The sequence below is a fragment of the Choristoneura fumiferana genome, chromosome Z (assembly GCF_025370935.1).
Source record: "Choristoneura fumiferana chromosome Z, NRCan_CFum_1, whole genome shotgun sequence".
Lineage (NCBI taxonomy): Eukaryota > Metazoa > Arthropoda > Insecta > Lepidoptera > Tortricidae > Choristoneura > Choristoneura fumiferana.
In genome coordinates this window covers 14695668-14707948 of record NC_133472.1, presented here as the reverse complement: position 1 = coordinate 14707948, position 12281 = coordinate 14695668, and the positions used below count along the sequence as shown (strand labels likewise).

At 37.5% G+C, this 12281-nt stretch overlaps 1 protein-coding gene across 1 annotated transcript; it reads left to right on the top strand.

The window, feature by feature from the left end:
- The first annotated feature begins 1072 nt into the window (after positions 1-1072).
- LOC141428666 (uncharacterized) lies at positions 1073-10270 on the top strand. Its single transcript, XM_074088675.1, has 7 exons — positions 1073-1166; positions 1589-1671; positions 2302-2485; positions 3880-4010; positions 6069-6132; positions 7569-7686; positions 9677-10270. Exons 2-7 carry the CDS (start codon positions 1590-1592, stop codon positions 9869-9871), a joined length of 774 nt encoding a protein of 257 aa, XP_073944776.1. The 5' UTR covers positions 1073-1166; position 1589; the 3' UTR covers positions 9872-10270.
- The last annotated feature ends 2011 nt before the right edge of the window (positions 10271-12281 follow it).

Below are 12281 nucleotides of genomic sequence, written 5' to 3'. Positions count from 1 at the left end.
AGTTTCAAAGAGGCAGAAGCGGTGTACAATCTCGCTCTACCTTGATCAAGGGCTAGAGCTGGCGCTGAGGCTGACTCGCACTTGACCGGTTTTTTCCTCATAAATCGCATTAAAAATAGTAGAAATAAGCTCCATTCGCAAAGCAATTCAAAGTAAATATTTTGGTCTGATTAAACCTATCAAAACTTTCATCAAAGTTAATGTTTCAAGACCTAGGCTGCCGAGGAACCTATGATGCGCGTAGACTTGTACCGTGAAAGCATTACCAGCTTGTAATTTAAATTATGTCACTGTAGAATAGATAATATTGTAGTATCACTTGGTCTAAAAGCAGCTGGTCTAAGTCCCCAGTGGTCTAAGGAGCAACTGGTCTGAGTAGCAACCGGTCTAAGAAGCAACTGGTCTAAGTAGCAAGTGGTCTAAAAAGCAACTAGTCCTAACTATACTATAATGTAGTTAAGTAATATGGTTTAATGCCGTGTTGGGTACATTACACATTGCACTTTTTACTCGTACTTATCGTATAAAGAAGACACGTTAGGATATTTTGTATAAGTATATTACAAGAATGTTTTCGATCAGGATCTTCTAGAAAATTAGTGTAGATAGTTACCTAAATATTAAACTAGTAAATGTTATATATGAAGCCAATCTAAGAAACCATCTGAAACTGAACTCTCCGGTCATCTTTGTTTTGGCTGATTTCTGATGCTCCCAGAGCCACACTGAATATTTAACATTATAACAGTGTAACATCCAACCACATATTGAACCAAAATAATTAAGTAAGTATGAAAAAGTACTTGTGCTGAGATTTTGCTAAGTAACCCTGGGGCATAGTATGATCCTATACATACAAAACCTGTTATTTAAGATACGTTTACACCGTGCAGAATTTTACGGTGAGCTCTTAAGCCGTCCGGGGCACGTTGGAGCAGCAGCCAAGCCCTGAAATGATAGTCACCTTTTCATGTCTCGCTGTACACGCGTAGTAATTATAAAGATAAGTAAGTACATTTTCGCCAACAGATACTGCCATGATTGATGATTAATTCAAATCTGTGCCGATAATCAGCCAAGATTAAGTCGCTACCTGTTTGTGCGAGGGCTCTTCCTGAGTCTCGGGGGCCGAGCAGCAGTTCACGGTTTGTGGCCAACAATTAAAGGTGTGCTAATTGACATTAATTAATTAATTTTGATTACCTACTATCACATATTATTAATTAATACTTCTAATCACTTCCTATCGTTTTTAGTGTCGCTTTCGTTTTCGAATTTATACAATTCGATTCTACTTAATCAAATACCTATGTATTTACTTAGTTATTTATATTACACTGAAATTTTTCGGTTTTAAACTTCAGAGAGCATGAAATGCATTATTGTTTATTCTTTTGTTTAATGGAGTTAGGGGCTGTTTCACCACCCATAAATTAATTTTATTTGACGGATAAATGTGATGCCGTCTCCGTCTATTCGAACAAAACAAACAGAGACGACATCACATTTATCTGTCAAATAAATTTAATCAGTGGATGGTGATACAGGGGGTTAGAGTTGTATTACTTAAATAATAAACTTATTCCAGAATGAAGTTGCTAGGAGTTTTGCTGTTGTGCGCATTCGCGGCCGCCGTGCCCACTGCTGTGCAAAAGATTGACCTGGGACTTGGTAAACCATGTTTCTAATTGCATAAACTTAAAAAATATTTAACGAGACTGTGTAGGTATCCAAAATGGAGCTCTTTTAAAAGAAATGGCGTGACCGTAAAGATGGTGATAGAGTTTTCTCACAAGCCACACGAAGTAGGTATTAAGAAAATGTCGTAAACCATAAATAATCGTTATCGCAGGAGCAAAAACTATTTGACAGTACCAACTGAAAGATTATGCCAAATAAGCAATAACAGAAGTGACCCTTATATCGAGCAATATTTTATGCCTACGAGTTTAAAATTTATCAACTTTATTTCTAATCCACCACCACCACCAACACCACCTTCATACTTCCACACTTGTCCTCCATACTTGACTTGATTACTATTAGTAAGTACTTAAAAAAATCTTCAACTTCTTAGATTCTTTAAATTTGTAGGCAGAACATCCGTTTTACTAAATAGACATTCTGTAAGTAATATCTGTTCTTTAACTGTTACTGTTTTAACTTAAAATGTTATTGCTCCCGCGATAACGTGTATGTATGGTCGTAAGTCGTAGCGCTTCTATTGACGCAAAAGCCAACTTCTACGAAGAAGCAGAACTTCGGTGTAAATTTGGTACAATACATTTCTGTTCATTCCAGATATCCCAGCTGACGCCGTAGCTACCGTGGAGAGCAGAAACATTTTGATAAATGCGCTAATCCGCCAGCTGTTCACATACATTCGCTACGTCATCAACAATGGGTCTGCCATATTCGGTCTGCCGCCTCTGGACCCCCTAGTCCTCGAAAACTACCATCTGTACATTCCCGCCGGTTTCATCAAGTGAGTTCAGTCATTTCACAGCAATACCCCCCTATCCTGCTTGATTCCGTTCACGCGTCTTTTCTACCATGGTCGAGAGTTAGTATGATAATAAAGGCTTGCCTAGCTGTTGTTAATTTAACATTCGCTTGTCTTTACGTGTCATCTTAAAAAGCACATTTTTTTTATCCTGCGCAACCACTTCATTTATATGAGGTTCCTACCTGGCCAAGCGGTATATGCGTTGAAAATCGACCAAAATTCACTCTCAGGCCCTCTCGGTGCTGGTTTCCTTTTGCTGTTTTTTCCTCGCCCAACACTTACCCCCTTATTCATAAAACTTAACAAGCCTATGTTAACTAACAAATGCTTTGTCCCTTTCTAACAAATACAAATGTCGAAGTGACAGATAAGGACAAACGAATTTTAGCGGCATTTTAACTAAAATAGGTTTGATTGTCGTTTATGAATAAGGGGGTAAGTGTTACAACACATAGCTCTGATAAAGGTAGGTACTTACTGCCATAAAATTATCACTATATGAAAAAGTAACAATTATGACTAAAACCGAGTAGGTAATTGAGACGAGTCTCGGATTCAAACCATTCGACTCCCTGCACCTGCACACCACCTTGTTGCTCTTTGCAAGTATGTACTTACTTGATACACTACATGGGTAGTTTTCGAATAGTAAAGCATTATTGTAGGTAGGTACTGCAGAGCACTGTAGGTACTAAAGCGCTATGCGATTGTTTCAACATTGCAATTTATCTGTGACTGTGACAACGAGTATCATCGGATTATTCTTGTACAGTGGAGGTCTGAGATATTTTACATGGAGTACGGTCAAGGACTTTAATTCATAGTGGAACCATTTCACAGTAAACGTCATAGTTAATTCGCATTCAATAACAAGGAAAATCGTAATGACTTTTCCTTTGAAAAGTTTCCATGGTGGCTCGTGAATTAAAGTCCTTGACCGTACCTACAGAAGTGACTGACATGGTACAGTCAAGGGCAAAGATATCGACACGGCCAAAGGTACAAAAATATGTATACACGACTTTGCATTAAACATTATGGCCGTGTATACATATTTTTACAACTTTGGCCGTGTCGATTTCATTGCCCTTGACTGTACCTAGTAAGCGTAAACATATTTTTGCCCTTAACTTTATCTCTGCGTTTATCATGCCACGGACTCGCCAACGACTCTATATAATGATTTCAAATTTAGTTTACGGTTAGATTAATTTTGAGTCTAAAAATCAAGGTCTTGCCTTTGGGAAAATCATTTTACTTAGTTATTATATATATTTTAATGTAGGTGCAACGATTGAGCAATGTTCGGTCACTTATAAGTACTTACCTATGTAATGTAATTACAAAAAAATCTTATCTTGTTTTTTTTCTAGCCTTGACCTTAACCTGAAAGACGCGATGATGACTGGAATTGGTGGATTCGTGGTGCACACCAGCGACTTCGTTCCGTCGCAGCTTTCCTTCGACTTGGATATCTCAGTTCCCAGCATCGTTGTATCTGCCGGTAAGAAACTATTTAGTGCCTCCGCTAGCTGACGCGGATTACCCGCCCGTGTAATAAGAAATTGTATGAACAGCACTACTTAACTGGCGCAGGCGCGCGTCCGCGTCAGCTAGCGGAGACACTTAAAATTGTGTTAACTTCTATAATAATTTAAAAACATAATAAATACCGCCAATAAATGTATATGTAGATATTTTTAACACCCGACGCAAAAAGAGGGGTGTTATAAGTTTGACCGCTATGTGTGTCTGTGTGTCTGTATGTCTGTGTGTCTGCCTGTGGCACCGCAGCTCTTAAACGGGTGGACCGTTTCAAGACCATAAGCTCTTACACGCATACATCTTAGACGCATAATGGGTATTTACTTCATTAGTCTATTTGTGTTCGAAATACCGAGAAACGTGTGTTACAATTTGACTGTTAATTCAAACCTTAAATTAAACGGAGTAGGTACGTATGTATGTATATACAAACTAAAAGTATGTTGCGTCTAGGGACCGCAGAAAAGGGGCACAGGTGGGGGGCAATTCGAATGGGCGGCACAGATTTATGACTTTGACAAAACGCTCGTATCGTACATCGCCATCAAATTATTACGGAGCGGCCAAGGTGCAACCATGGTTAAAAATATCGGAACTTTGATTAAGGGGTTCAATTCATGTTTCGATATTTTAATCCTTAGCCTATCCGAAATATCTGATGGCGACTGTACGCAAGAAAGCGTGTACCTACCCTACCCACAGCATTTACCCTTGTCGACTTTTTTAGTACTTATTAATTTTAATTGTCCACGTATCAGTAAGTACATAATTAGATAAGTAAATACAGATTTTTGAGCGGCGATATGGGCATTAAGTAATTTTTGGAACTCACGCATGAAAATTTTATCATTTTCATCTAGTTTTCAACGTTCTACAATACCTACTGCATGATTTTTTATTCACGTTCCTGGTTAAATATTTCGTGATCCCTGAATCGAAAAAAATACACGTTTAAAGTCCCAACTAACCTAACCAACAAAAAGTTGGAAAAACCCCGACCTTGTCACTTCAAAGGTCAATACTCAAAAACGGCTGAACCGATTTTGATGAAACCATCGCTAGAAAAGCTTTTCTCAAACAAAAACCGCATTCAAATCGGTCTGCCCGTTTAAGAGCTACGGTGCCACAGACAGACACACATAGCGGTCAAACTTCTAACACCCCTCTTTTTGCATCTGGGGTTAAAAATAGATTCCGCAAACCTGTAACCTCCTGAGTCCTTTATTAACAAACTTTAGCACTTAAGACCTAGACGTGGTTGACCTGCTTTGTTATTTTGGATATTATTTCAAAATTCTTAGAATTCTATATTCAATGAACAATTTGTGCTTTATAAAGTACATTTAGCCGGTATTCTTAGTGTTAATTGGTCCTTTATAAAGTACACGAGGGCTCAGGAGGGTAGATAATATTTTGTAGATCTATCCAATGGCACTCCGCACATTGGGATACCTACACGAAAATTATGATTATTTACTACGTACAGGTTTTCTTTTCAAAATTTTATTCTACTACTAAAATTTTATGCCATTATTTAATTACAGCTTTACTGTACTAAAAGCGTTTGGTCATAGTGAAACGACCCCTTAATCTACAACTCTATATATAAGTATAATGTAAGTTCACTTAAATTCCTTGTCCACCTGTATGTAAAGAAATACATAGGTTGTACTGATAAAGTTGCAATTAATGTTAATAATTTAAGGGGCTGTTTCACGATCCATTGATTGGCCTTAACTGACGGTTAAATGTGTATGATGCCGTCTCTATTTGTTTTGTTCGAATAGACGGAGACGGCATCACATTTAACCTTCAGTTAACACAAATCAATGGATGGTGAAACAGCCCCTTAATCTAAAAATGTCTAAAAGTTAAAATTATAAATTTGCGCGGTACTTATTATTATTAAATGCGCTTAGTGGGTGACTCGTGTGCAAATCAAATTCGCACTTGGCCCGGCTTTTAAAACTTGCTTACAATATACTTAATTAAAGACGTCTGTTTTATAATTTTCTAGGACACTACGACTTGATTGGAGATCTGCTCACCGCTGTTCCTTTGTATGGAAAAGGAGAGGCCAGGTAAGCAACTCCATCTCAAAAAGTCTATTAAAACGTAGGTCCTTTAGGTGTTAAAAAGACTAAGAGCCTGTTTCACCACTTGTTGACTAACTTTAAGTATCAGATAAAAGTAATGCCGTCTTTGTTTATTCGGACCAAACAAACAGAGGCGGCATCACTGATATCCGTCACTTAAAATTAGTCGACAAGCGGTGAAACAGGCCCTAAGGTAGTTATTTATAAAAAAACCGGCGTAGACCATATCGGACACGCCCAAGATAGGGTTCGGTAGCCATTGCGAAAAATCCAGTAATATTTTTCTAAGGATATCGTATGTGTACGGAATCATCCAAGTTTAGGTATATTTTCTACCTTAGGCTGTTATTTACTCTTAAACTTAGTGCTAATAATTCTCAAGGAAACTTATAGCCTTTTTTCATTGTAAATGTTTTCCTTGTAAATTTGATACACATCCTACCATGCTGAATTTTTCAAATTTTTCCACTCACTGTGGTCGCTAAAATTTAAACCCGCTCTCTGTGTGAATACAACGAACCGCGCGGCTTACGCCGCGAACACGCGCACGCTTTCTGTGTGTGTTGCGCTTAATGAAAATTTGCACTTTAAAGTTGAATATTTCGCAAACACATCATTGAATCGAAAAATCGTCGTGGCAACCCCCAATGGCAATTGGTTTTAAAAGTCCTATCCAACGATACCCCACATCTATAGGGTTAGTCCAGAAAAAAAATCAACCCCACTACATCTATGGGAGGTACCCTAAAATTTTTTTTATTTTACCACTGATATGTATATTCATGACAAATTACAGCATTCTAGTACTAACGGTCTCTGAGCTTAGCCGCGGACAGACGGACAGACAGACAGACAGACGGACAAACATGGCGAAACTATAAGGGTTCGTAGTTGACTAAGGAACCCTACACACACCAATACAAATAGCATGTACACACAGACGACATGTAGATAATACTTATTTTCGTAACATTATTTTAATATTTGTCGCCTTTAGAAACGGCACATATTTAGGTAATGATTTAATAAGTAGTTTGACCAACTTTTTTTCATAAAACTTGTGTCTTTAATAATGGCATAAGGTGTGAACTCAAGGAATCCTAGGCAACCTATTAGACTAAATCTAAATTATAGCATAATATAGCTGCTATAAAAAAACCCCGTATAGTGCTTACATTCATATAATGTTTTAACTTTCGTGTTTTTCACTCATAAATAACTATTTCAGCACCTTAACAACCTTATCAAGCTCACAAAACAAGTATCTACTTACTTAATAATAACATCAACGTTTCAGCCACATCCACATTGCAGAGGCTTGTAGTACTCGTGACCACGGCCACTGCAATAGTTATGCTAATAAGGTGCTGTAAATTAATAGTTATTGATTATTAATATTTAATGATTTTTGTCTTTTCCAGGTTCCAGGTCGATGGGTTGCGTTTACGTGGCAAGGTGCTCCTGAAGCAGTCCGAGGACGGCAAGTCAGTGCTGATCGACAGGGTCATCAACTCGGCCTTCGAAGTACCTAACTTTAAAGTAAGTACTTGAGCAGAGATGGGCATTCATCGATTATTTTTTTAATCAACTAATCAATCGATTGAACAATCATTCGTCACAAAATTAATCACGATTAATTTTTTAATCAACTAATCAATCGAATGAACAATCATTCGTCACAAAATTAATCACGATTAATTTTTAATCAACTAATCAATCGAATGAACAATCATTCGTCACAAAATTAATCACGATTAATTTTTAATCAACTAATCTATCGAATGAACAATCATTCGTCACAAAATTAATCACGATTAATTTTTTAATCAACTAATCTATCGAATGAACAATCATTCGTCACAAAATTAATCACGATTATTTAAGTCGCGTTTAAATAAATATCGACGGAGTATTGGAATAACGATTGATCAATCGTCATTTTAATCGACAAAATTTCACGATTCAATCTCGATAAAAAAATGGAACACGCACGTTACTTAAATCAAATATGTCTTGTCATGGTGTTGTTCACTTGGAGAGTCATTTTAGTTATGCTGTGTGATATTTATTACAAATCAAATTTATTTATTTCTAATAATTGATTAAAAATTTAGTCGCTTGTAATTAATCGATGATTAATTTAATCGAGACTAAATTAACCGAAAGTCTTACAACTAAGATTATTCAATCGTCATTTTTAATCGTTAATCGCGATCGAATAAGTAATTCTCAATCGTTAGTCGATTACATTTGGCCCATCTCTATACCAGAGCTATTAGTAGATTCGCACACTCATGGTGTCGCATTATTTATTACACAGTCACTTGTGTGACTTGAAGTGAAAAAAATGGTCTTAAAAACTTGGTAAAAATACACTCTAAAACCATTCTAACAAGCCCAAACACGGCTAAATTACCTTGTTCTGTCTTGGAGTTCTAATGCCTAGCTTCGGCTCCATCATCAAATCAGCTCGATGGTACCACCATATTATTATTACTGTGATGTCACCCAAATTAAATTTCATGACAATACCTCAATATGAAGTGAGTGAAAACGTGTTAAAAATGGTTTCAACTAGACTTGAGGATCGATTTATAATCACTTGTTATGCGTTTAACATATTTTTCTTGTTACTAGAAAAGGTACATTTTGATGTGAGTGATAGGATGGTAACATTTTATGATTAAATTGGGTTGTTACAAGTAGTGAGCATTAGAGGTACAAACCAACCCTCCTCCCCTCGGACCAACTTATATAAATGTACCTCCTCCTCCTAAATACTGGCTAATTTTAATCATCTTCGACCTATAGGTACACAATCCAATGTTGGGCACAGGCCACTACTCTAATTGGATGACACTCTTTTCCGGCCCGGATAACACTGACATGCAAATACCGGCCCTGTTTTTTGTGTACACGCCCATAGAAACTGACAGGAGCTTCTATGGTTGTGTGCACGAAAAAAAGGGTCGGTATTTCCATCCCGGTATTATCCGGACCGGGAAAGAGTGTCGCCCCTATAATTGTCTAATAATAATACTATACTGAATAATGGCCTTGAATGCGCAGAAGCGAATTAAAAATCGCTCGACGCTCGTTTTCAACGTCCAATCTGGTCACGTGAAATATAGCGATAAAGCTGAAAATGTTTAGCTTTATCGCTGGAAAAAAAACCTCTTCGATTTCGGCAAAAACACTGTTTTTTTTTAATCACTCCAATTTCTTTTGTTTGTATCACTGCCGCAACTGCTACTAAATGAGATTAACAATTCAACTTCCAAGACCAAGATCATTCCTGCAAGTAGCCATCTTGTCGCTGCTGCTCGACGAGCGACTTGACGCTACGTTTTTGAGTCGCGGGAAATTCAAAATCACATTCAAAATGGGGTCACATGACCAGATTTATCGCTGCAAACGACGAGGCGACTGCATGTGGCCGCACCTTAAGTCGCCCAACGCTCAATTTCCATCTTTATCATCATCACCTATCTGGTACTTATAAGTGTTTAATACAGTACGATTATTCCAGTCTGAGCTGACCGGAGTCATCGGCGGAGGTGACATCGACAAAATCGTGAACGCGGTCATCGAGGACGTGATCGTCGATTACGTGAACCGTTTCCAGGGCGCCATCGCGGCCGTGGTGACCACGGTGCTCCCCGCCGTCGCCAACCCCCTGCTCGAGCAGCTGGACACGTGGCGCTACATAGAAAGATTCGTCTAAACTACCAACGCCAACAAAACGCACACGCACAAATGCCCCAGGACATACCTAGTGTTTTAGAGTACCTACATAAAGTAATGAAATGATTCATATCACTCAACGTTTAACATTATTACCACCAAACTTAGCTAAATAGTACCTACCTATAGGTTGTTTGAAACCTGTTATTGTGTTATCATTTTTTACGCTCTACTCTCTGATGCGTATTTTTCGCTACAGTTAAAAAGGTACATCTATATAAAGCTGTATGATTGCGATAAAATTAACATGCTAGGCCCTAGTTTTAGATATCATACTTTTGTCCTTTGTTTAGCTAACAATACAATATGCTTGCTTTAAACGGTTTATACATAAATCTCATGAAACAATAGATATGCAATAAATTATGACTGTACAAAATATCGTTTTATTTCATATCTGTTACATACGAAAATCCAGGCTACGAAAATCTTTGTTTTTGTTGTTATTGCATTAGGTACCTGTACCCAAGAATATCTGTTATGTTTGTTATTTAAACCTTAAATTATATATTATAGTACCTACTTAAATATGTGACTGAGAGCGTCAACCAAATGCTACTGGTTCTGACAGAATATCAGCGCTGTGACAGCAATGTCGCAGCACATGCTGAGTCGGCCCCTTTTCGCGGCTGTGTCGTGACAACTTAATTTATATGATTGATTACAACCATGTTTTAATCACTTTTTAATACATCTGACGACATCTAGTTCGATTTTTCATATGGAGGAGATGGATGGAGATTGCCGGTCTTTACTATATTTTGTCTATGTTAGGTACAACTTAAATTGTTTGTTTTCGTACAATTGTCATGGCATGTTTGTTGATTAAGTTTTTTATACCTATATCTATCGACATACAGTCAAGTGCAAAATATATTTTGAACCACTCAAAAATATGTTATCTATCACGGCCTTATTCTGTCAGAGTACCTAAGAGTTTATGGTATTGGTACACTTTTTGAAGCGTTTTGGTTGTTCATATTTCTTCGCTCGACTGTATCTACCTACTGATTCGTTTTATTACAATATATCAGTGACAATAGTATAGTTACAAGGCCCCCCGTGAAAAAAAAGATTATGATGCCCTTGATTGTACCTGAATTAACCTAAAATATTCCCTAATACACTTGAATTCACAGCCAACACTTATAAAAATATTTAGTTTAATTATAGCATACTAATTAAGTGAGATAAAAAGTTTTTAATGTTTTATTCAATCGAAAACTCGAAGAACATGATTGAGTATTTATTTCAGTTAATCATTTTGTACAGGCACCGTTTATTAGTAATACTGGTTGGATGGTTCATAGTCGTCGTACCACACTTCACGACAGTATCCGTTCAAGTCCCTCTTCTGCCCCTGCGGGCACTCGACCGTCCTCAGCAGTTTCGGTGAATCTTCAGACCAGATGCCCATCACTAATAACTTTTCTTCCATTGGCGGTTGTTCGGGGTTATGCTCGCCTTTCTTCAGATTATTTAAAGGCAGAGACCAACAGCAAATCTCGCCGATGAACATAAACACAAATAAAAGTGCAAGGCGACTCATTTTGGATCTGGTCGGCAACCAGTCGGGATGCAAACTGAATTTGTTTTATATGCGTATTAGCAAGCTAAGGCCATCCTCAAGTTCCGCCGCCCACTCGCCACCGGAAACTTGTGATTTGCCGGCATTTAGGATAATTGGGTCGCTTGTGTTTAATTTATGCAACGATAAGTATTTAGGTAAACGTAAATTCGTGCCCATTGGGACAGTAAAATTACAAGTACCTAGACCCAGTTGTTGATAGATGCGGATATTTTAGGATATAAGTACCTACTTAATGTAATTTTTACTAAATCATTTCAGACGCTCTAAGTATCATTTACACTTTGCACCTGCACACCTTGCAGCTGGACACCTTTGCAACTTTTTCCCATACAAGATTGCTCTCCTCCTTCTACTCTATACCAACTTTAAGAGGCACCGAGCTTCAGGGGCTAATCAATTTTAGGTATTCTATGCACTTGTTTATAGGGGAAACTTGGTGGGCCAATATACTAATTTAAAAAGCGGCCAAGTGCGAGTCGGACTCGCCCATGAAGGGTTCCGTAGCAGCAGCAAGTAAAATAATATAAAAGTTTCCTTTACGATTTATGACTTATTAAAAAAACTACTTACTAGATCTCGTTTAAGCCAATTTTCGGTGGAAGTTTGCTTGGTAATGTACACCATATATTTTTTTTAGTTTTATCATTATCTTATTTTAGAAGCTGCAGGGGGGGGGGTACATTTTACCACTTTGGAAGTGTCTCTCGCGCAAACTATTCAGTTTCGAAAAAAATATATTAGAAACTTCAATAAAAATTTTAAGTTTCAGTTCTAAGTATGGGGAACCCCCAAAATTTAT

Excerpts from the sequence above, each read along its gene's own strand:
- LOC141428666 (XM_074088675.1), top strand. The coding sequence starts at position 1,590 with ATGAAGTTGCTAGGAGTTTTGCTGTTGTGCGCATTCGCGGCCGCCGTG. Across the intron at positions 4,011-6,068 it reads CAGCATCGTTGTATCTGCCG|GACACTACGACTTGATTGGA; the intron begins GTAAGAAACTAT and ends ATAATTTTCTAG. Across the intron at positions 6,133-7,568 it reads TATGGAAAAGGAGAGGCCAG|GTTCCAGGTCGATGGGTTGC; the intron begins GTAAGCAACTCC and ends TGTCTTTTCCAG.